This window comes from Serinus canaria, chromosome 8 (genome assembly GCF_022539315.1).
Source record: "Serinus canaria isolate serCan28SL12 chromosome 8, serCan2020, whole genome shotgun sequence".
In the NCBI taxonomy this organism is placed as follows: domain Eukaryota; kingdom Metazoa; phylum Chordata; class Aves; order Passeriformes; family Fringillidae; genus Serinus; species Serinus canaria.
Window position 1 is genome coordinate 30,355,209 of NC_066322.1, and position 26,133 is coordinate 30,381,341.

The 26,133-nt window shown below is 42.0% G+C and overlaps 1 protein-coding gene across 2 annotated transcripts in view; it reads right to left on the reverse strand.

Annotated features, from left to right (window-relative positions):
- ATF6 (activating transcription factor 6) overlaps window positions 1-26,133 on the reverse strand; it is an 80,841-nt gene that overhangs the window by 44,605 nt on the left and 10,103 nt on the right. Inside the window, exons 8-14 of one of the 2 annotated variants that reach the window (XM_050977236.1) lie at window positions 23,452-23,637; window positions 22,957-23,048; window positions 11,646-11,789; window positions 9,776-9,895; window positions 8,340-8,442; window positions 6,878-6,942; window positions 2,880-2,991 (exon numbers count right to left, since the gene is read on the reverse strand). In XM_050977236.1, coding sequence (XP_050833193.1) covers window positions 2,880-2,991; window positions 6,878-6,942; window positions 8,340-8,442; window positions 9,776-9,895; window positions 11,646-11,789; window positions 22,957-23,048; window positions 23,452-23,637 — 822 coding nt within the window. Of the gene's footprint in view, window positions 1-2,879; window positions 2,995-6,877; window positions 6,943-8,339; window positions 8,443-9,775; window positions 9,896-11,645; window positions 11,790-22,956; window positions 23,049-23,451; window positions 23,638-26,133 lie in introns of both variants that reach the window. The other variant, XM_050977235.1, reaches the window with a different exon arrangement.

Here is a 26,133-nt window from a genome sequence, read left to right on the forward strand (position 1 = left end):
GGCTTTCAGGACACATCAAGCAGACTTGTATCACAGACATTACAGAGCAGAAATCAAAGGTGTTGGCAGAGCAGCAGACTCTTTTTGTTTAAAACGACATTACAGATTCCCCTGATAATAGCAACAAATTAATTTCTTTAGACCCAGAGCAAAAGCCCTGCTTCTTCTAAGGACTCAGCTGATCCAAATGCTACTTTATTTTTCTCTCTCTTCCTTAAAAAGGAAAAAAAACCCATGTAAACTTCAACTGTACATATGCAGACCTGCAAGCCATCCAAGACAAAGGAGAGAAAATAAAATTGATGAGATCATGAGAATCTCAGTCTTACAGGTAGCAAGCATCACCAGAAGAACATGCAGTGTGCAAGAGCTTTGCTTCCCAGCCCTGCACTTCCAGAAGTCTTGGCTGAGTCCTACCATGTAAGAGGCAGGGGTAGCCCTAGCAAAACCCATTTTTTAGAAAATCCAAGGAACTCAGGGCACAGCTACTGCAGTGAAAGTGAGAACACACCAAAAACGTTCCATTTTATCACATGTATCCAGGAGAAATGCTGGGGTTTGTGAGGCTGCAGAGCAGGAAATGGGGACAGAGGATCCAGGGACACCAGGTGGAAGGGAACATCTGACATCTACAGTCCACCTTCTACTTGGAGCACTACAACCAGGACCACCCATTCCCTGCACCTTTTAACTACGTGATTCTAGTTCTGGTTTTTATGTTACAGGGCTGTAACAGCTTAAGTATGTGGGAGTGTCTGCATGGCAAACAGTGAGAGAGGAGAACAAAACATTTCATCTCCAGGCCTTGGCTCGTCACTTGGACAAGCACAAGCAACACAAGTGAACTGTGGGACAGCACTGGGGAGGAATCAGTCCTCTCACAGTTCCTAATCAGTAGGGAAAAGGGAGCTGTGGTCCAGAAAAAATGAAGTCAGCAATCCCCAGGAGGAGGTGAAAGGGCACCTCCCAGGCTGAGGTCCTGCTGATGGCACCCCTCTGGCTGTGCAGGAGTCCTTTCTTCTGCACTCACAAAAGAATCTAAGCAAATAATTGAAAAGTGCCTCAGGGCAGAGCTTGCTGCTAGATCAGGTTTGCCCTGTTAAAACAATAAATGAGGTAATGTATGAAACTGCCTTCTATTTGAGGACACTTCATTCATAAAACAGAAATATCAAAAGCTCTGCAACCAAATAAACTTCATAGATGGGTTTAAAAGGCCCCTGCAGCCCTCCCTGCATGAGAGCAGAGCAAGCTGTAGGGATTCTGTGGCACAAGGCACACTGTTTCCAAGGACAGCTCTGCGACTTGAAATAAGAGCTGACAACTTCCAGGTCATTAACCCAACAGTGTAAACAGGACCTATGGACACGTACATGCATTCAGGTGGGCTGGAACAATGGCCCAAAGTGCAGAACTCTACAAACACTGCTCTGCTTTGTGTTCAGAGTTTCCAGGAAGACTTTTATTCTCCGCTCCCTTCTCCTCATCCTCAGGATATGTGGAGCCTGGTGCTGGCTATATTTGTGTTGCTAGCCGAAAGAACAGCAGAACATGCCAAGCATTTAATAACAAAATTCCAGCCTTGTGACACAACCCAGTAATCCCAAGACTGGAAGCTAACCTCATATTTCTACTCAGCATAAAACATTAATACTAAGAACAGCACCACTATTTTTATTTTCCCTGAACCTTTTCTACAGACATGCATCTCACAAATTAAGAAACTTGCTGCGTACCAGGTGGAACAGGGCTGTTATTACCTATGTATCTATGGCATCTATAGATTGGTAGTTATGACAACACAGGAACTGCTCAGACTAGCTGTGCTGATCTGTGTGTTCTTACACAGAACTGGTTTTAGCTGGGTGAGCTGCTGTCATGGCCACTACTGGTGCCCCACTACCTCGGGGTCATCTCGGGTCACTCCTATGAAGAGGAAACAAATGGAGCTTTGCAGGGTTCTGGGAGGATCATGGATGGGTGTGAACATGCACAGAACAATTCTCATCTAACACCTCAGCTGCAAAATGGCAGGGCAGGAGGCTCAGCAAGGCCCAGGGTCAGCCAAATGTGCATTATAGACATATCTAATGACTCATCAAGACCTCTGCAAAAGGGAGGGAAGAAGTTCCTCCAACTCCAGGTTGGTATTTCAACCACTGTCTGCCTTGATCATTTCCATCACCAGATCCCAAACAGCTTCTCACTGCTGCAGCTGTCCTGGCTTCGACACTAGTCAGGCTTGCAGCGCAGAAAGTGCCATCAGATACCTGAAATTCCATTTTATAACAGCTTTTACCATCACTAACTGCACTGCAGATGTGAGGCGGTGCCTGACAAAGCTGCAGCATAAGCCTCTGCTGTATCTCAGCACAGATAGCAGACCTGCCCATCTGTGTCAACTTAAAAGTCACAAAACAGCAGAAAAATTGTAGCCCTGCATACAGTCCCGTACAGCTGCAACATGTGATACATAAAACTGCAAATGTAAGAGTTTTAGGGGAAGACAGAAACTGTATTCTGCTAACAGTAATAATTTATGCAGCGGGTATATTTGTTCCTATACCCAGAAGGACAGAAGGTTTGTACCCCTATTAAGTAGCTCTCATGTGTGTTTAACCACAGAGTTCATGCAATTTTGGGCTGTCTTGCCCTGGCACTATAATGGTTCCTGCAAAGCTCTTTCCATTCCCAATGTGATGGGCATGTCTTACAATGATCATGATCTGGCCATGTTACTTGTAAAGGACACATAAGAGACATAATTTCAGAAAAAACAAATTTACCTTCAATCTTGACTAAATCATCTTTGGTATCTCTGCTAGAAGCAATCTTAGGGACCTGAGTAAAAGGCCAGTACCAGTCCCTGCTACACTTACTTTGCGGAATGACACCACATAGAAGGTATCTTCTCTTCGGTGAATTGCTTCAAAGAAGTCTTGATAGCTCCTTGGAGAGGCATAATACACTTGCAGCTCATTCCCTGAGTTCCTGCTGAAATAAAGAAGGGCAAAGGTAATTATTTTAGACAAGACAGTTAATTTCAGTGAGACAATGACTTTGGAGACCTGCTTTTTAAAGGAACTCCAGCTCTTCCTCCACTGAGAGAAGCTTGAGCAACATAAAATACAGGTGAAGACAATGAAACTACTCAGTACTTTTTGTAAGTTCAAGGTGTTTCAAAGGTCTTACTATGGCAAAGTTTTCCATGCTTCTAGGCCATCAAAAGTCTGTTTGCTAGCTCAACAGGGAAAAAAAGTTTCAACCTAAAGTGGCTGAAAAATTGTGATGACTTCTGAAAATAAATTTAAAGCTAAAATGTCATTCTGAAGTAAAATATCAAACTATTTAGTAATGAAATAATTTTCTTTTACTGCTAAGAATCCAAAGCACTGAAATTGAAAGAATTATTAAGTTAAGCATAAACAAAGCTTTTAATTTACTGTCAAATGACAAATTCATCTTCTTTCGCACCCACATTTCCTTTCCTTTTTTTCTGCTGTGTCCTCTAGTCAACTCAAAGATTTTTTTTCCCCATGTCAACTCCAAGGTTTGTTCTTGATTTCAATTTAGAGAGAGGAGCAAAAAAAAAGATATTCACATAATTCTGGCTTATCTTTTCCACGGTTCTCATCTTACACATATAAGACACAAGGAAAAGATGCTCTAAACCATTCTAAGCCAAAATACAGGCAAGTCCTACAATCATGGTACTTATCTACTGTTTTCTGGAAAGGTGAGAAATTCCTAGCACATACTGCTATCATTAATACTTCCCCAATCCCATTCCAAAAGAACTTATTTAATCACACTGGAAAGCTGTACTCAGGAAACCATTAGCTGGACCTTCAACCTGTCATTTTAATTTCCTCCACTTTAATAGCACACTGTGTGTTTGTGGCAAGGACACTGACTGGGCACTCCTCCCGTCCCAAGTTGTCTTCTGCTGACCCAGGTTTTGAACTAGGGGGGCTAATTTAGATTATTTTAGTACATTTATAAAATATAACCAGGCACAAATCTATTACCAAGAGATTGTCTCAAGCAGCAGTAATAACTGCTGTCACCATCTTCTCTTCCACTGCTAACCGAGCCCTGTTACAAGCAGAAGACTGCAGCTGCCAGGCCAGTTGCCCTTTCATAAGATTGGGGGTGTAAGTCCTGGGGGATCAGGAGCAGGCAGCTCTACTCTACACATCCCTTTCTGCAGAACTATGCATGAGAGGAGTCAGGTCCTGTCCTTCACACACAGGAAACAAAGACTGGAGCTAAGACTTTGAGTTTGATTACTCATCCATGAAAATACACAGGCCCAGCAAGTCCCTCCTGAGATGGAGCACTGGAGCTGGGCTGTGATGAAAGGCACCAGCACTGCACATACAACACATCCTGAGAGCTGACACAGGGCACACAGAGATGTGTGCTTGCCTACAGTCCATGGGACACAATAAGACCTGAAAACCAGCCACAGGACAAAACTGCCCCAAAGCACTTGGAAACCACAGGGCCTTTCCAAAGCTCTCCTGGTTGTGTAACACATCAAATAGGAGCAATACCAGGGGATTATTGTGGGTACACAGCTTGTGGTAATTGGGAATGGGGCTGTGGCCAAGCCTCATCCCTAATGGGCTACAACTGTGAAAAGCAAGTGAACAGTATTGAAAGCAATGAGACACGGAGTGCCCAGCTGTACTGACCAATCACAGAAGGGAACAGAGGGCACACAGGTACAATGCATGAACAATGAGGGGTATTAAAGGCTGGGCTAAAGAACAAGATGGGCAGATGCTTGCAGCCTTCTGAAGTGATACAATGTCACTCTGTATGGGCAGACACCTGAAGCCTTCTGATCCAGCATGGTGTTCCTCTGCAAGGGTTGAAGCTTTCTGAAGTTGTATGATGATACTCTGTGTATCATGGCCATCTCAAATGTGACATATGCTGTGGTGTATGCTGTGACATATTGCAAGGCAAGACATCACATCTGCTGATAACTGCAATAGACCACTCCAGCAAAGGGAGGGATTAACTCCAGAACCAAAAGCAGGTGTAAAACAATCAGTTGTTTTAGTAACAACTTTGCATATCACAAGAAAGCACCATCCTAAATTGTGGATCCCAAACAACAGTGCTGAACCTGGCCATTTATTGGGAGATAAATAGAGCTTTTGTTTTAAAACTCTGAAGGACACTGCTTCTTATGCATCACAGAGTGCTGGGATGTTGCACACAGGCTTGTTTTGGGAAGAAATGAGGCAGGGCACAATGCTTTACGCATCAAGAACCACAATCTTAATAGTGCAAAACTTAGGAAAATAACTGGAGAGTCTTGTTTTGATACCTGAAGCCTTAAGAAGTACTCTTACATAAGCCCTCAACAAAATCACCTCTGAAAAAAGCTACACGGACTATAAAGAGATGAAGGGTGTTGATGATTTGCTTTGAAATCATCTTAAATTTATCTCCTCTACTGCTTTGACTTCCCTGAAATTCTTTTCAATCCTCAGCTTCCTGATGGAGATTACAATGGAGATGGAGACTATCTCTTCTAACAGAGGCATTCTGTAAACCTGAAGTTAAGCCTTTGAGTAGACATTGGACTAGAGATCTCCAGAGGTTCTTTATAACCTAAACTTCCCTTGATTCTATGATTTCATGGAGCACCTAATAGCTGGTGGCTCCAAGAGGAACTGGAAATCTGTTTTATGTTCTTAGCAGTTCCAGGACAGTCTCAGCATGCAGCTGCCATGACTCACTGGTGCTGTTCACATAAACATCCTTAATCTGAAAAAAAACCCAAAAATCTCACTTCCTTTGGAGTACAACAGATGGATGATGTTTCACACTGTTTCAAATAATCCAGATAATTTTTTTCAAGAGTAATGCAAGCATGTATATTAAACTGCCTTATGGCATGAGGCTTGTTCATCAGTGCTCAGTTGAAACAGCTATCCTTCATCTGCCTGCAGAACTCAATAAGCTTTTTTTTTCCCCTTGTAAGTCAAGATGTATCAAAATTTGACAGCCTGTTTTCTATAACATTTGCCTGCAGCTTGCTCTTTTCCCCCAGGCTGATCCTGCTTTCAAAGCAGCAGTGCAAACAGGAAGGCCAGAGCTGTCTTACTTCCCACAGCACCATTTCAGGTGGTAATCTCACCAAAAAATCCCCTCCATACTCCATTCTGCTCTTGCACTCCTCTTTAGCACTTTGAAGCAGACAGCCTCCTAAACAGCCTCACACAGAGATCAGGAGAGAGAAATTTTGTTTCCTAAATCTTTTCTGTCCAGTACTTCCTGTCACCAGGAAAGAGGGACAGGATAGTTATGCGGAGGGGTGGGCAGGGGACATCAGGAAACTATTCATTAGCAATAATCACCAGAGAAAAGTCAGCCTATGGAGACAAAGAATGCAAATGAGATGCAATGGTACTTTAAGTTCCTCATGCTAATTTGGTGCTAGCTATAATAGCTCTACCCTTAAAGATGATGAGAAACCTTTCCCTTACCAGACTCATGGCTCTTTGAAACCTTCTTACAAACTAATGATGCTCTCAAAGTCCAAAGTCAATTCCCTCCGTTTTTCCACAAATATTCAAATCTGTTTAGAAAGGGATTCCAGAGAGCAAAGCAAGGATTTTCTTAGAATTCATAGCTAGAAAAGCCCTGGAAGAGTGAAACTGTGATACAGGGGTCCCTTCAAGTGCAATTTAAATAATTAGAAGCCCTTATTTGATACGAGACAGAATTAGATCAAGAAAAGTAGCTGTATTTGGTACAAGAACCCTGAGAAGATGAAAATGGGCATTCTTTACCAACTGTTGGTAAAAAACTAGGTTACTAAGTAGAAAGCAATAACAACGGAGCTGTTCTGCCTTACCTGAGACTGGTGTCTGTGTAAGGCATGGCCATTAGCTGGGAATCTGCTTTGTCACTGAGGGAGCTCTGAAAAAGGGGAAAAAAAGAAAAGATGACACAAAGTGAAACCAATAAGCAATTCCGTGGTTTGCCACTACATTAAATAGAACACACAGAATGGGGGGCAGACATTAATCAATACCCTGCACCAGAAACGTGCATTTTTCCACTGAAACATGAAAAACTGAAATGGTCATCAATCAAGCTGGAGCAAAAAAACCCAGCAAAATGTTAATACAGCCAGATTTGAAGTCAACAGCTCAGTGCCACAGACAACATTTCTAAACATTCTACCATTCTGCTCTGGACACCAGTGAGAAGGATCTGAAATTTAATACACAACATTTCTTCTCCAAAAAACAGCAGTCTTTCCCACACTGTAATGCTCAATTTCTTTAGAGCTGGTACTATGAGGGGGCCAGAGAACCAGCAAAACTGAAACCTATTACACTCCCCTGGAGGGCCAACCCCTGAGCTACAACCCTCTGGTAATTGTGAGCAAGAAAATTGCTCCCAGAGGCCTCTGCAACTGCATGTTGATTTCTTCGACCCCACTGGCCCTTCCCATTCACTCCACCCCTGTGCCCTCATCCCACTGGCCCTGGTGTTCTGTCCCGCCCCCTGAGATCCCTATATAAACCCTTGCTTTCCCTGCCTGAGTGGCTCCTTCACCCTGGACTCCTTTGAGAAAGAAGCTCAATAAAAGCTCTCCCTGGAATCACCCAAAGCGTTTGTCTCTCCTTCTGCGACGCCTGGGTCACAGCACAGCTGACATCAGCTGGTGTGAACACAGATGTGCCTGTGCCCCCGAGGTGTCTTTTTCAAGACCCTCGTTTGGGAAGATCGCAGCTCTCTGGACAACTGCCCACTGCAACATCGCTACATCTAATCAATTTCAATACTTTGAAAATTCATTGTCTTAATTTCAGCCTTGATATAAGTATGCTGCCTAGATAGAAGAAATTTTAAAAAATGGGAAATATGAGCACAAGTCTCATAATTCTGTAGTCGTACAAAATAAAAAAATAGGCCCTCCAGCAAGAATTTAAACAATAGAAATATGTCAACAAAACAAATCAGCTGTCACCCTTAACAGTGAGTCAGATGAATGTGCTGTAGGTTGTATTTCTCTCCATTAAGCAATTGCTTAGTCTTAGAGAGAAGCCATAAAAAGGATAATGATTTATTTAATTTTAGAAAATGCTGAACATATTTTGATGGCTGCAAAAAACAATTCAAAACCCTGAATCCAAGAGCAGGAATGGAAGAACAAATCTGACAACATAATAACCAACCAAACACAGCAATTTAAAATGGATGTGTTGGCTGCCCTAATTACAGGCACGATGGCCACTTTTGTCTATGATGACAAGTGCAAGCAAGTGAGGGAGAGTGTTCCATGGAGCAATTTTTTGCTCACGCACCTGCGGGACTCGTGCTTGCTGCTGCTGGCTGTTGCTCAGCCGCCGGGACCGCGTGCGCTCCACCTCGTGCCTGTGCACCCATCCTCGCAGCTCGTGGGTCAGCCTAGGAAACCACAGCATCAGCACAGACTGCAAACAACACTGCCACAATGGTTTAGTGTTATATAACAGTTTAGCTGCCATATAGATGATGCCGTAGGATTTTAGCTTTTCTATTTTTCATATATTTGTAGTCCTGCAGCTCTTTAGTGTATAGCTCTAAACTCCATATACAGTGTTAGCTACTGTCTTCTCATTTTGGTCAGACACGACAATTCCTCTCTAGGCCTGGGAGTCAAGAACACTTCACTGCCTCAGGCCCTGAGAAACGTAAACCAAAGTGAGTTGGGGGGATGCAAACTTGGGGTAAATTACTTCATTACCTGAAGCTGTAATTGGAAGATTAATCCCCAATAAGCAAATGGACCAAACATACAAAAGTATGAAAACCCATGGCCTGTCATCCATTTTTGCGTGTAGGCCCTGGGTGGGCTTCAACTGCCCAAGGTGTACCTATTGAAGGCCTTTAATAAATACCTGCTTTTACTCTCTTAATCTTATCTACCTCTGTTCTAGGTAGCCACTACAAGGCATCACAGACACTGAAGATGACTATAATTTCACCTTATGATAATTTATTTTTAATACCACAGGAAGAAAATACAATTTTATCTATAAAGTATTAGATTCATGGGTGTTCCCACGTAAAATAGATACAGTCCTTTCTTTTGCTCAACAAATAGTAATTTTGAAATTACTGTAAGGACTACTGAAATTTAAAATCAAAAGTTGATCAATTCAAGACAAATTACTGATTAAGGATAAATTTTGGCAAATAAATCTGAGAGAAGGAATGGACAAAGAGAATGGAGATAATGTTAGTGACTCATATCTATGGAAAAAGTGGAGCTAGGTGTTTTCCAACAGTGAACAAAGAACACCTGCAATGTCAGGTTCAGACTGCTTCTATCAGAAGCTGAATAACAGAAGACCATCTCTTATATAACTCACTTGGGAAAAGCTTTTAGCTGGACTTAATTTCCATATCATTAACACTTCTACATATGAAGTGATTTCTCTTTTAAGTAATGAAAACCCCCCCAGACAATCAGAAAACTGTTATTTGGTTATTGCAAGTGACCAGTGTGAAAAGCGAGTGGTGAAAATCATTACTAAAAATCATGGAAAGATTACAAAAATCCAAGTGGATCTGTCCTTATGACAGCAGGCATTGGACAGTGCAGACACTTAGGAGACACTGGTCACATACTGGATAAACAAACACCATGAATGGACAACAGCATCATCCTCAGCTGTCCAGCGGCACTCAGCCAACACAGAGTTGATGTATCAACTCCTAATAAACTGCAAATGCTCACAACAGGTTGTTTTCTCACCTCAGTGACTCTGTCCTGTTGATCAGAGGCTGGCAGGGGGGTGGTGGTGGTGAAATATATAACAGTGGTTCTTCTGAGACTATCATTAGTGCTTTGTTATCAGGTACAGAACGGTCATACCTGGGAAAAATCAACAAAAGCACTGCAAGAAATCCCTTAAAAAACTTTTTCATGACCCTTTGACCAAAGCCAGAGAATGAACACTATCACCAGCAGACCCATGAATGTTACAGCTGCTCCCATGAGACCTCTGAAACAGGTGAGTAACAATTTCTATCAAACATCCAATGTTCTTAGTCAATCCCTCAAAGGAGGCTGACAGGTCTCAATGCAGGGCAGACAGAGGAGCATTAGCAGATGTTGGATCTTTTCCAAAGAAGGCCAGATATTGATAGAATATGTAGTCTGTAAAATATTCCTCATAGCATGCAAACTATGTGATGTCTGCAGACACAACTTTCTTTTTCATTCCAGAGCTGTGCAAGACTTGCTACAGAAATACTAGATTTATTATCCACTAAAATCATGCAGATAGAAAGACTATAACCTATATTATAACTGAGAAGCCACAAACTATATTATAACTGAGTGGAGAGGATTTACATCTCTGTCTCCAGAAACTAGCTTAGTTTTGATAAAAAGTGAAAAGGAGCATGTATTTCTCAGTACAAAAATCCATAACACTCTCAGCAATTCCTGAGGGGTTAACCATTTATCACCAAATACCTAATGTAGGTTTCTCTCTTGACCAGTTATCAATGTAACAGCTTTAGTCCTCTTGATTTTGATAGACTTGTAGCTCCTGAACCTCAACTTCTTCCTGAAATATCAGGTATAAGAGCTTATGAAAGCCTTACTCATAACCCCCTACCTTTCCCAGTTTTCTCTCCAACTTCGTGTCTGCTTCTCTCTACTGCATCTAGGACTGATAAATAATATGCAGCAAAGAGCTCACAGCTTGCCAAACCCAGGGTGAAGCAGAGAAAGAAAAGGAGGTACAGGCACGAGCACATCCTCGTAAGAAAACCACTCCACTCTTCTGTCCCACAGGTCATGGTCTGAAATGCAGCACGTAGGATACAAAGCCCTCACCATGGCTACAGCCTTAAAATGCTCCTGATTTATTGCCTTCTTTTTGCATGGCAAAATACATTAGGGTTTTCTGCACATCTGTGCCTGGCTTTGTTCAACCAGCCAAAACACTCTGCTGGAAAGGGACAGTCTAATAGGATAGATCTTGTAACGGGAAAACATGAGCTGTATTTGCCAGACTTCAATCTGGAGGCAATTATATGTTCACTTACGCACTGCATGCTGGAGATCTAGGAAGCCTGAAAGGCAGTATTGAATTAAATAATGGATAAGCACAGGGATGGACTCAGATGGATTTTTAAAATGAGAAAGACACTGCTAAGTGCAGAGTATGTTCTTACTCATGAACTTCCCCAGTCTTCTCTGGAGCAACAAAGAAAATAAGTACTCCAGCTTGAAAAGTAAGAAGAGATAGATAACATGACAGCTATCACAACTATGCAAGCTAAAATATAGATCAGAGGAAAAAAAGCAAATAGCTGAACTGAAGAAGGTCCTGAAAGTCTTGGTGACAAGCACTTGTGGAAAAGCTATCTTCCCTAACACCGTGCAGCACAGCCCTTGTACACTTCTGAAGCTCTACATATTGGGTACTCTGGGAGATTAAACATTATATTCATTTGAAAAGCAAACTGAGAAGCTTTCAAAACACTGTGTTTAGAACTCAGGTACTCTGTAAAAGCAGCAAGAGCACTGGTCAAAAAGGTGAGCAAGGCAGGGAGGGCAGAAGCACCAGTGCCCTCTGCCATGCAAAATATGTAAAAGGTTTTGATCTAACCTGTTACTCTTCTCAGAAACTATGCCCTCAGGTATCTTCTGAGCTGTGCTGGATTCCTGGTGAGCTGAGAACTCCAGAAGATTTCTGGTCCGGTGGTTAGAACTCACAGTGGAATCTACTCCATTGGGATCCTTTTCAAATACACTGCAAAACATAACAAACATAGCAAAATGTATCACACACGTAAGAGGTCTGCAAGGCACTTTTCTGTAAGGCATTAAACACTCAGGTGGAGAAGTTTCTGGCTGCTGTTACATTATATGGACAAGGTTCATGTCATATCTACTGTAAAAAAACTGATGTGTCATTATAATATCATTGTTCAAAGCAGCAGTAGTCAGAAAAGCATTTCTGTTCTCTTTTTTCAGTTTTAATTGATTGAAGGATTCAGATGCTCTAGTTTTCACATTCCCTCACACAAACTTCATGAGCTGAAACTAAGAATGCCCTGCTTGTAACCCAGGTCTACAGGGATAAGAAAATTACCTACAATCAAGTCAAAGCATGCCTGAACTTCAACTTTCATCAGCCTCAAAGTACAATCTACATAGTTTATATGAATACAACATGTAAGGAAAACTTAGCTATCAAATTCCATGCAGCTGCAAGCCTAGAATGTTATGCCAGACATCTACGAGGACTGTACACAAACCTAAATATGTTCAATTCTACTTGGATTTTGGGGCCAACAGCCCCATGGGCAACAGACCATGGTGCCAGACACCCTGATCTGGTGTGTGCTGGCACAGACTGAAGGATCCTGGCCTGGAGGCTGCTCAGTCAGCCAGGAGTGTCTGTGCTGCCCTCCATACAGAGAGGAGCAGCACTGCACATGTGAACAGGTTAGCCCACCACTGCTGTACTAGACCTGCATCTTCAGAAGGGTGAGCTACAAGGGAGAACTCTCAAAAGCACAGAAGCAATACTTCAATTTCTCCACTCCAGAGGCTGGCTTTCCTCTTTCATAACACAGTTGCTTCCTGAAATATGCATCTTTACAGACCCAAATCCTAACCTTCTTGGCTGCCAACAGCAGAGCATCACCAGCAGCAACAGAGTGAAAACATAAAAATGCAATGCAGCACGCTGAGGAGGTCTCTGCCATTCATGCTGATAACAGTTCACAGAGTGTATTTTAACTCATGCCCCACCCCTCCTGTCCAGCAGACGAGTATTTCCTGGTTTTACATGGCATCACTTTGTAACAGGCAACAAATACAAATAGAGACAGGCAAAACTTGGAAGGAGGGCAGATGAAATACTCCACAACTAAGCAGAAGGCAGACAGAATTGCCTAGAAATTCCCTCTCTTTTGCCAACGCTTTTGCACTTCTATTAGCAGTGACCCTGTGAGCAACTGTGTCATGTTCCGAACCAGAGGAGTCAGGACAATCCTAGACTCAGGCTGATGCTGCTTTGATTGCCTCCTCTCCTCCAGGTTTCTAGGCAGCAGCACAGAATGAGGGCAGCAGAAATGCTACAGGCTCTGCTTTCACTTGTGCCAACGGGCAGAAAAGTACTTACAGTTTCCTGTAATGCCTGTGTACATTTGTATCCAAAGATCTCACTGCTTCTACTGCACAGAAAGCTGGATGGCTTATTCATTACCTCCTATCATACAACACCAGGCCTATCCAATTTTACAGAACCAATTCCCACTACCTGCTAGGTTTTATGAGATCACTTCTCTTCTCTGCCAATGAAAGCATCAGCACAATTGGCAGCATCTCAAGCCCAAGAACCAGAGCTCAAAACTAAGGCTGATGCTTAAACAGATGCCTCATGTTCCAGCTGGAAGCCACGCACCTGTGAAATGCCCTTACTGTACTTAATCTGGAGTCATGACATCCAGAAGTACATGGTACTTTATTCATTAGACCAAGAATATACCTCAGAAGATCTGAAATTTGTTAACTTTCCTGCAAATCCCTTATCCACAGCCTGAAGTATTTCAGCCATTCAGTGGGCTGCTGGACCTCCTGGATCTGGTGTTTTAGTCTATCCTACTTCTCTCCTTTCCCATTCAAAATGACACACAGAACCAGAGAAACTGTGCACGTAACTAGTTAGTTAAAGCTGAGAAGAAACTGAAGCAGAAGAACTGCAACAAACTCCTTTTTATCCATGATGCTTCTTCCTTCCTATTTGTCTCATTCTGCAAAAGCAATTCTTGTTATTTTCAGGTTCCAGCTTGGCGAGGTGAAGTGTCACATACAATTCATTCCTACTGCAGCTCACCCTGAACTCTGAGCAACAAAGACAAATAGCTGTGCTTGTGGAGCAGTGTGTGTCTTTATCCAAACCAAGGACAAAGACACACACTGCTCCACAAGCACAGCTAATCTTCCTTTCTGTGATTTAGTTGTTTTAGCTACACACCCATTCTAAACCACACACACCGCATTTATTGCATCAGCTCTGGAAGAGAGGAAGTGTTTATTTTCCCTCTTCTCAAGCATAAAATACCTGTATCTTTTCATCAGCTGAGCATGGGATATTTCAACCTGAAAGAAGATATCTTCAAAAGCAAAAGACGAAGGAGGAGGTGAACAGAATATATTTTCCCATCTTTACAGACATAAACCATGGTGCCCACTTCTGACAATGTGAACACAAACCTGAGAATAAGATATGATATCAGGGTATTTTTTCCAATGCCCTTTCCTTTATGAGGATTGTTAATTTTTCTTTTGAAGCAGAGCTAGCAGCAATTTCTGCTCTATAGGCTACTTTTGCACTTCCCCTTTCCCATTATTTTTCTAGGACATTGCACATGACTTCTCAATGTCTCAGATATGTCTGAAGAAAAAAAAAAAGTAAAAATCCCTTCTGTTGCTCCTCTGGTTTGTGGCAATGACCTGAAACCAAAGTAGCTCTAGTTCTGGAGAAGGAAAAGCCCCACAAATTGAAATCCTGCCCCACTTTCACCTTCTAATTACTTGGGGAGTTTTGCTACTTTTTGTTCTGCTGTATCATTTCTTCCTCTTCCCTTCTCCCCAGAGGAACACTACTGAAGTTTGTCTATAAATAGGGCTCCATCTTCAGGAACAAATAGGAGAGGACATGCATGTAATGGTCTTCCAGTTTCTCCTTGCCATGTGGGTGGGTACCTGAGGGTCTGAGACAGGCTATCAGAAATATTTCTCCTTCTTCATCTCAAATTAATATGGGGGAAAAGCATGACTTAGGAACAAGGAATCCCTTCAAGCAGCTGGGATGATGATGGACCTGTCCTGCAAAGCTGCATCTGGAAACATCTGCCGACCTCAGGCATGCTGAGCTTCACAAGTGCCAAGTAGAAAAGCAACAATATAAGCAGCAACTGGAAGGATCTACAGAACAGATCCCAGCACCATGACACTGAAGAGGAAGTAAATATTGGGCGTTTAAAAGCATCAGGCAGAAGAGGCCAGAAAATGTGAAAAAGAAAGGTAGAAGAGCCCATTCAGAGGGAAAAAAGCTTCAGAAAAACAGTATTTTCAACTAAGATACCAACAGTTGGTTTAAGAACTGGTTTAATATGACAGATGGCAAAAGCCTTGATAGTTTTTTCATTCTGTTGAGCTAAGAGATGAGAAGCTGGAAAAGGAAGAGCACTTTGGCATACCTGCCCTGTGCGAGTCCTGCTAATTGCAGGAATAGAGTTACTGCCCCACATTACAAGTCAAAAAAGACCAAAGCTGAGAATGGGCTTTACTGGGCAAGACAGTCTTTTAGAAGCTGGAATCTTTCCTGTTTGACTCACTCACACACCTGGGGTGCCTAGCAAGGCTTTAGAGCCTGCATTTGGACATTCCAGATGCCGTGAGCATGAAAAGGTTTTCACAAGCCACAAACACCCTGTCCAAGCTGGCTGAGCTCTTGGCTTGTTCAGATGGAAAACCAGATCCCAGGGAAAGAAGAAAAAACCACTAAATACTTCATGCAGATGTTTGTTCCAACACGTAGATAAATTTGATTATAAGAGGGAAAGAAAAGCAGCACTCCTGCCATGGTTTCTCCAGGCATTCAACGGCACCTGATATTTTAGCTGTTTTTTACTTCTTTGGTTTGAATGTCAGTTTAATAAATGTGAAAGCAAGTCTTGCCAGGAGCCCAAACTAAATTTCATTTGTGCTTCTGGCTGAACAAATCCTGTGTGCTTCAAGTTTTGAATACTGACATTTAAGTTGTACAGTAATTTGTAGACAAAAGCCAATAGTGGTATCATAACAAAGAGTTTTCTGGGGACAGAATTCTCAGTATGAGCTGGGAAATTTCCAGCAAGCTAAAGTTGACATTGCAAGGAGACACCAGCCAAAGACCTTGTCCCCTTCCTAACTGATTCCAGACAAGGCTGCCATAGTGCCAGACACTCTCTGGAAAGTATTTCTCGTTTCTACTCCCGATGAGTGCACCATCTGCTGACAGCAAAGCTCTGCCTTCTCCTGAGGGCTGATCCACAGCTGCCCTCTCTGAGTGCTGGGCTGGAGAGAGCAGGCCAGCCTTCTTCCACTGCAGCGGAAGAGGAGGAAAGCAACCCAAAGAGGAGTTTTTGTGTATTTTTGTTGTGTTTTGCATGCTTTAATTAGCAATTTATTTTTAATAAAGCCTCTGGAAAAGAAAAGAAGAAAACAAATATTGACACCCAGAGCACTTTTTTTTTGCTTGCAAAACTCCACACCATTATCTGGTCTTTATTGCCAAAGCTTGTGGCTGTGATCAGCAGAGGACAGCTGAAGGAATCCCTTCCTGCTCCCAGAGTTGCAGTTTGTAAGAAAACCAAAGGTATCCAATTTTATTTGAGGATCAACCTATCAAGAGAGGTATTGAAAGGTCTGGAACCTAGACCCATGTCCAATCCACTCAGCCTGTCCTTTTTCTCTTGATTTCTCCCTCTGTCTTCAAGGAGAAAATACAACACAAGACCAAAGGTGTGCTGCAGAAGCAGTTTTATATCTTTGGGCCACCTCCAACACAAATGTACACTCACCTCAGTACTGAAACATGTTCTGTCAGTGTCACAAACATCATATTAAGTTTCCTGTACTACAAGTGTTAAGAGCTTCAAATGTCTTCCAATGCTTCTGCTGTTTTTGCTAAAACCAGAGGGCTTCATCTCTCCTTGGCAGCAGGGAAGCCATGGGCCTGGATAACATGCCTCTTGCATTCAACTCACAGTTTTTTCTTCACATTTCACCAGTTCCTCTCTACTAAGTAAGAAATTAATAGGCACTTGACTGTCATCATTTGTATGTAGGTTTACTATACATCACATTTAAGCCTATCAGCTCCTGAAGACATATGGGAGGCTATTGAGGATGGAAAAAGCAGAAAACCAATCCTTTTCTATCCTTCACTAAGTGCAAAAAAAGCCTAGGAGTGGATGAACTGAGAAAAAGAAACTGACCCTGAAGTACAGCCCATGATCTGCAGCTCTCTGCTCTCAGACTCAAGCATCTCTGCTCTTAGAGATGCTTCGAGCAGTCACTACGAGTTTGAAAGTTCCACTCACCAACCTGCCCCACTTTGCTCTGGAATAGAGGCAGGAAGGAGCACACATAGAATTAACAAGAAAAGTTAAGGAAACAAACTAATGTAAGGCCAAAAGAATGCTTTTTGAGCTGTTGGTCATTGCCCTTCATGTTGGGCAGGTGCCAGACTTTAGCCTACTCAGCACATGCTACTCAAGGGGACATCTGGGATGTTTTTGAACATACCATCTCACTGCTTGGGGTCACCTGCCAGGGCAGCACGGAGGTGACTTAAGACCACACCAGGACCTTGGCCTGGCAGCTGTGGGTGGGATTTGTACTGACAGACCCCAGCACCAATACACAGCTCCCACACCTCTGCAGCAACACAACACTTGCTGCATGTGATGGTATAGGAACCAGATCAGCTCCTTTGCCTGCACAGAAAATGCTCCCTGCTGGCACTGTTCCTCTAAGTTTCCAACATCCCATCACTGAGGTATCCCTACACTCCTGCTGACCATACAACGGGTCTGTTTCTTTAACCAAGGAGTCCAGCATAAAGTCTCAAACAACAGCAAACTTGCACAAAATCACTGCCGAATGCACCTCAATATAATCCTGCTCTCCCACATGCCAGCTCAAGATTGCTCACCTTCGGTAAGGGCACTAGACCACAGTGACACCAATACAGGTGTGCTCAATGGATGGCGCTGTCAGCAGCCCAAATCCTTTATGCTCCAAAAGCTTAGCAGATCCCTGTAGTGCTGACTAGCATGCTGCACACTGGGTGGGATGCTAATCTGGGTTCTGCTGTCAAAGACTTGTGTTTTCATTACTTTATCCTCACAAAGAGAAGGTCATGGTAGCTTACAAGCTGAACAATCCTTGGGCAATTTCCTCATTTTTAGTAAAAGATGATTAATCTTAGCACTTCTGGGATTTTTTTCCTGTTTGTGCTACCAATTTCAGAAATTAGACACACCCCTAAATCCTTCAGAAATCAAAAGTCACTGCTTCATTTCAAATGACAAATCACTTCTCAGCCAGCCAGGCCAGTGTCTTTATTTGCAACTGCTCAGTGGATCTAAATTTTTTAATAGATTATTCAGTTTCCAGGATAGTCCTGGAAAGTAGAGGAAAATCCATGAGGACACCCTGGAGAGGAGCTGCAATGAAATCTCTGCTAAAGGCCAGCCATTCTACTGCAGCTGCTTGAGGTCAGTGGGACACAGAAGTTTTGAAGCAGCAGCAGCTGTACTGAGCTACATCAATCACCACCTCAGTCATCCTGCACCATAAACACATCTTTCTGCATATCCCCAAGACTGTTTTCCAGTTTGAAAGGGATTCTAGCCATCCAGAGGTGGCCAACTTGTAAGAAAACACAAAATTAATAATAATACTAAAAAAACAGTATCCCACCACTCTCTCAAACCTCCTGTTCCCATCTCTTTGCAAATCTGCCTTTCCTCCCTCCAACTTCATATTTTTGTTTTCTGTTCACTACTTAGCTAAAGTGGTAGTTAGGACACATTCTGGCTGGCTGACATCTTAATAAATGCTTTAAGATTGCTGCTAGGTGACAGCCACCATGTAAGCTTATGCAGACTGATTTTGGGGAAAGAAATAACTAGCTGAACACTTTTTATAGCCAAAAAGATAATGCTACAGCCACCAGCTTACATGCTTTGCTGCTATGGTCCCAAGAAGAGAGGCATAAAATTTATCTTTTGCATCTTCTGTGATTGTTCTCCTTTCCCTGTTTTTTACACGTGACTTCGGTTATTTTCCTGCAAATATTTTACTATCACATGTAGGACTTGCATTAAAAAAACCAAAACAAACATACAAGAGAATTTATATTGAAATGAGAACAGGGAAGAGAATAAAAATAAAAATATTCCCAAAATAAATACATGGATTGTTTAGACTAAAACATGTGCTTGGTTGCCATTTGTTTCAGCCTTGTTTGTGCTTGTTTAACACATTTTCAGATCTGTTTCCTTTAAGGCATAGTCCAACACAAACGTGGAAATCAAAGGAGGAGAAAAAGGCATATAGGAACTGCAATATTTTGAACATGACTAGATTTGATGTTGTAAGTGCTAAGAAACCAGCACAGCTAATTAGATGTTTGTCAATGCCAGCAGCCAGCCATGTCTCAGGGATGCCATGCCAGCTGGGAGTGGGATCAACACCCGCTCCACAGAAAGCACATAGGGAGGCAGGAGAACCTGGCTCCCAGGGACACCCAGTTCCAGATGCCCTTGTTCCAGCTCCCAGTCCAGCCGTGTGCCAAGGCCTGCGTGGTCACTGCCTTTGGGCAAAAGCTGCTGGTTGCCAATTCCTGCTTTGCACCTTATGGAATGCAAGGCTGGGGCAAGGGGGTGATCTCAGTAATGAACTGAACCAAAATGTACCCTTTTCCCTCCACACACCTCACCAATCACTCTTAAATAATAATAAAAGGAGGTTTTTATGTGTATCGAATCCAAATCCAAATAATTCACGAAGATTACAGAATAGTTCACTGACACACAGATGGGAAATTCCTGGGCTCCTCTCTTCTAGTATAAAACACACAGATAAAAGTGAAACACTAACAGAATTCCTGCTAAGTTAGTTTGGTTTTAAATAACTGAAAGCTTCAGTTTTCAATATAAAGCAGCAACAAACCCAAAGAGTTTAGTAACACAGAACTACCAAATGCAGAGTGACCACTAGCTCCACACAAGCCCCTTTCACATCCTCAAATTGCACTGGCATTGAATATCTATATAACTGGACTTGCATTCTTTTCTTAGAGATACCATGGGGCTGTGTCGAAGACTGAAGGAGGTTCTGAAAGGCTTGTCAGTAATTAAGCAGATTGGGCAGCACTCTCCCTCCAGTATTTTCAAACAGATTTCTTGTGTCAACAGGCCAACTTCCCTACCAGACTTTCACCCCCACCCCCAAATTCCCAAGTTCAGTAATTACAGATTACCCCCACGCTATCTGTCAGCATGAAAACCTGTGTCAGCAGAATAATTTTATCTGCTAAACTTGTTTGCCAAGGGCTGCCACATCCTGGACTGCTTTCCATAATCTTAAAACAGCTGAACAGCACTCTCAGAGTCCTCCATGAAACATTACAAACATCTTACCACACACACATAGGCAACAAGACTTGAGACCGATTAAAAAAATTATGTTTTAGTCTTTATTAGCGCAACACACATCTACTAATGCAGAGGAAAACACAGAACTAACTACACAGCCACCCATCCAGATGGGATTGTTCTGTGGGATGCTGACTGCCCAAACACTGCACCTTCACTGATCCACTGCAGGCCATGAAGGCTTTGCAGGACTGCCTGTTCTTCAGCCTCAAATCCTCAAATCTAAACAACCCAACTGCTTCTCTGCTTTCTCTGATTTGACAAAAATAGGTAATCTATACATCTGTTCTTTTGTTTTACCCCTAGTCTTCAAAAAAATCCTACCCCTTCCCATAAGAACCTAAGAAGCATCTTACAGTAAAGCCAGCTAAGGGAATTTCAAAGTCTGCTACAGATTTTAGGGTTTTTTCCCCATGATTTTGCTTTTTTGGGTGTCACACTCTATTTGCAATGGTTCATTGGTTTTAAGTAACAAAATATTCACTGCTAGTATGTTTGGATCAAAACAACCTGAGCCCAAATGCTGGCACACCTCCATTCAGGTGTGCAAGCGAAATGATTTCTTACATAGCAAAAATGGCAACACAAGGTATCAGAACATATTTACCTCCAGCTAACCACTGCATGGAAATTAGGGAATCCACAGTTAGCTAAGTGGGAGAAAATAGTGGTTTTGCTGAACTATAAGCTAGCATGGATATTATCACCAAAAAATTTCTTATTTCTGTAAGAAATTGCAGGGACTGATAAAAAGGACATATACTGGAAGCTTCTGTCATTAAGGACTAAGCAGAAGAGCAATCCTGTCATGTTTGTGGAGCTGCCATTCAGTGACACCTTTATAAAAGGAAGAAAATGTGTATGGGAGGAGTAAAATCTAAAGAAATGGTCTGTATAGCCCACATTCTGGGTCTTCTAAAGAGTATTGCACAATCAAACATTTACACCACCTTGATACAGCCTAGGATTTTAATTGCAGTGTGAGCATTTCTTCTGCTAGGGAGGACAAAAAAAATAAAACAAAACCCCAGGAAGAGTAATTCCTTGCAGATCTGCAATTACATTTCTCTTCACTGCCTAAACCGAGTGCTGATGCAAACCACCTGGTTCAGGCACAGCAGTTATACTGGCATGCTTAGCTACTCTACTGGCCAGGAACAGTCAGACATCCAAGGATTTCTTCTTGCTTTATCTACTTTATTAAACATCAAACCTGTCAGAAAGTTAACCCTATCACATTCCTATAGTTACTGAGTGCTGCAAAGACATGTATACAACATGACCTTCCATACCACTCTGACAGCAGTGCCTTGCCACTGAGCTCAACACCTTGCTCATTCCTGGGGGTAGGGAAGATGCCATAAAACTTCAGAGTACTGTGGTAAAAGACTTCCCACCCATCTCTCCGTGTTCCCAAGCCTTTCATCACTAACAAGAGTTTCATGCATTCCATCATCTCACTGCAATGCATACACAAGTACATTTCCCCCAACTTCAGAAAGATGATTGGTTCTAGTAATTCTCAACCATTGTCTATCTCAAGTGAGTAGTAATGCTTCAAATGCAGATGGGATGTACAAATCAATCCCTTAGCATCTGGAAGATGATTTTTCTACCTGATAGTCAAAAATCACAATACAAATCCTAAATACACTAAGAAATGGTATACCTTAACATCATCCATATCAAAGCAAAATTATCAGCTGTCTTTCAATTCCTGATATAAACAATATTTGCAGTAAGCGCAAATACTTCAGAAGTCATTTTAGCTTTCGCAATTTTTCTAATACTAAAAATACAAACATCACTTTCTCAAAATTTATCACAGTCAGAAACAAAGTCTTCCTCCGTATTTATCCCATTCCTTTAGGTTGACTGGGATTTTGAGGACAAATGCAGACACTGCTGACTGGGATCCTACTGAAATATTATGCCTTTTTGAAAAAGTGGACAGCTCAAAATAAAGGTCTCTATGTTCCAAAGCCAAGTTAAATAGAGAGGTATGTGCAAGAAGTATTTCTTTTTACCCTCCTTTCTTCCACAGATTTCTTTATAAAGTGTCTGGCAAGTGATGTAGGTTTTCCCTGCTGCTCTCTGGCTTCTACACTCTACTGATAACAGTTCAAACAAGAGAAGTTTCTGATTACCACTTCAACTAATCAAGGAGAGGGAACAACTTCTTCACCAGACCTGGGAGACAAGGGCTTACTCTGTAATGAGGGAGCTGGACATATCTTAAGGGTCAGGACTGCAAGGCATGGAATGTACAGCAGGATTTCCTGAGTATTTTGAGTACTAAAGCAGCTTCAAGTCATAGCTACTGAAATTAGCAGAGATATGAGCAAGCAGATAAGCTCTCCAAGTCTGACTTTTTTTTCCTAAAAGGATTCTAAACACAGTTCTTAATCTCTACAGGTATAATGGAGCAGACAAACTGCTGTGTGCTGGCACTGAATAAAAAAGCCAAACCAGGAGAAATGAGATGTGAAAGATCCAGCCCTTATTGCCAGAAGGATTCCAAAAGAGGAAGCATTATACAGATGCATCTTCCCCTAAGCAGGAGGAGAATAAATGACAGATTTCAGATTTCAGGCACAAGGCTTTAAAACACAAAACTGGCTGTTATTAATGATTCAAACAAGAATCTCAGGACAGTAAACTTGCTAAGCAAAGAGGAATTTCTAAGCAGCTTACCTCAATGGACCATAATTCAACATTATAAATGCCAGTATCACCATAACACAGAGTGTCCTTCGCTTCGGAGATGATACTTTGAGCTTCTGGTTCTAGACAGAGAAAAAAGAAGACACTGAGTAGAAGAGGGGTACACATATGCAGGGGTATGTCAGAAGCCAAGTACACCAAATTATACTTGATTTTTAGATTTATACTTGCCTAATATTATGTGTGAATACATTCCTGAACTACTTAAAAATAAAACTCTGGTTTACATATTATGATCAGATTCTATCCAGTGATATATTCAGAAGCACCATGAAGAATGAAAAGTCTAGCAGATAATGTGTCAGCTATCCTGACCTAGAGTTGGTGAAAGTCATGTTTGGACTGGGATGCTGGGCTAGAAACCCTCAAAGGTCTGACAGTCAGTATTTCCCCAACTCTGTTGTAGCACCTTCCACCTGAACAACTATCTCCATATGAAATCAGACTTTCATCACAATCTCTTACCTCTAATACCACTTCATCCAGCTGCCTTTTCAGCGTGCTGTTTTCTTTCTTGAGTTTCTCGTTCTCCAGCAGGGCTGCCTCCAGCCTGGCCTCCAGTCCCAACATGTATTCCTTCTTTTTCTTGCGTGACTGAAAGGCTGACTCACGGTTTTTAATCATGCGCTGCTGCCGCCTCAAGACATTGACCTGAACACACAATACACAGGCTGTTAACAATCCACAAGTTAAAACTGCCTCCATTCCACGCAGAATTTCTGCTTCTCTGCTTTGTCAGTGGTCTGCACAGATAGCTTCTCATACTCTGCTTCAAATGAGCTGGAATGGTCAGCACAGAGGCACCTCAGGATCATGGTACACCTAAGGAAAAAACAGGTCCCGAACTGTCTCAGTTTTCTTCTGTATTCTCAACATTCTATTTGTAAGGGTCAAATTTGATTTGATCAATCAAATCACAAAGACAGAAAATACCTACCTTCAGGTCTGCAAGGAAGCAAGAATGTCTTTTACCTTGACTTCTCCCTGCACCATTTTACAGGCTACAATCAGTCATCTGCCTTCCTAACAGGAAATCTCCAGGGTTTTTCAGTCTGTTCTGTATGGAAGTAATTTCCACACTGATTACACCTGATTCTGTACCTTTTCCACCTATGCTACACAGTTTTTGAGATTTTTAATAGTCTTGCTGATCTCAGATTGCACATTCTGTGTGTATCAAGCACTTACAGGACAGTTTAAATGCAGTCTCTGGGTGCATCTACACTAACATCTTAACTCAGATCAGGAGTGTGGCTTGGGTTCCCATTTCCTGACTGTCCGACTAAAAGTGCTTCACTTCACAGAACAGAACAGTCTCTGAAAGCACACAAACTGGATTCCTTCGGGATGAAGCTCAACCAGTAAACATGCTCCAAGAGAGCACATAATTCTTTCTAACCACTAGCAGGCATTCAGTCTGCAAGACCAGACTGGGACAGCTCAAAGCAACCCCTTCCCATCCTCCAACAGTCCTGATGACTGATTTTTTTCCCAAGCAGGAGCACTCCATCATCTTTTACCACTTGCTCATTTTGTGGTTTGCACTGAGTGGGATGACCCAGACCGAAAGCATCTTGCTGCCAACAAGGATAACAATGATGAATACTGCAGAATTATACAAAACTACTTGAAATCCTAAGTTTAAACACTAGATTGTTGATTTCCTTTCCCTCACAGATTAGCAACTCTGTTTTCATTAGGAAGAGAAGACTTCCATCACATTTAAAGCTGCAACTGGATGTGCCTCAATGACAATTACACTGACAGATAACGGATTGATCCATCTTACATAGACGTGAATATCCTTCACTACCTACCAGCATAGGCCCTGGTGTAATCTGTATCTCTCAGAGCAGGAACATTTAAAGAAAAAAGATGAGAACCATTCCAGAAGTATTATTCTAGGGAAATAGTATAATCATAGAACAGTAACATTAACTAACTCAGATTTTGAGTCCAGCTATGTAAAAAACCTTCACCACAGCTTTTCAGCTCTGTTCTTGTATCTACCTGCCCACAGACAATATGCTGTTCTGGGGCACTGGCATCTTCAACAAAAAATGGCCACAAGCTGTTTGAAGAACCATCCTTATTGATGCTGCAGTTTGGTGACAAAGACGAAGAAAACGTGTTACAGTGCATTAACGTTCTGGGTTGCCTCCATGTTGGTCTAATTGCTTTTTATAAAGATCATTTATTATATGTCTAGTCTGCTTTCACCAACCGAAATCTGTGAAAGTGAAGCTGTTTGTACTTACTCCAGTTTCTCTCTTTAGCAGGGAGTGGAGAAGGAAAAGATTTTAACATATTTTCATTAACACTAAGCTTTGTCTTGTATTTTTTAAGTACAACATTTAACATAAAAAAGCTTCTGCAGACATATGAAAACTGGACCAAAAAAAAGATTCAGGCTAGCCAAGAACTGCAGTGTACAGAACACACCAGTCTGGGGCCAGGATCACTTAAACCGCTCAGAGATGAAAAAACAAGGCATGAGTTCATGTAGCAGCTTTGGCTCCAGTTGTGTGCTATTCCAAACAAGGAGTTCCATTCCCCTTTTTAAAAAGACATTCTGCATCATGAACTCAGAAAAGACCAAATTGTTTACATCCATTCTCGTTTGCAGACCTGCTCAGGATTATTCATTACTGGGCAGATTTTAATTACATGTCTGGAACCTCTGACAAATCTACATGCTTCCCTGAAGAAAAAAAGGTGTTAGAGTACCAGTGCAGTGGCTCTATACTAAGAGTACATCCTAACGTACATCTGTCCCTGTTTCAGACACTGCCATCTACATTTTATGTGTCACTTATCCAGATATCTCTACTTTGCTCACAGTTGTCCAAATGCTGTGAGGAACCACAGCTCTCCCCAGCCTGACTCCAGGTACTCTGTGCAGTATCTGCATTTCAGTATATGCCTCAGCAACTACATTTTGACTAATTTTTAAGCCTTGCTTAAATGAAATCCAGTATTTGTGTCCTTGAGTTATTTTGTTTTAATTTACAATCCTTAAACAGCTTAAGGTCCTTCTTGGTCAGCCCTCCAGGTCTTGCCTGGCTTTTCTCAGGGAATATGCCACAACTGCACACCCAATCCCACCTAAATGTGATGCAGGAAATGGAAAGAGCTGTGTGAGTGAAG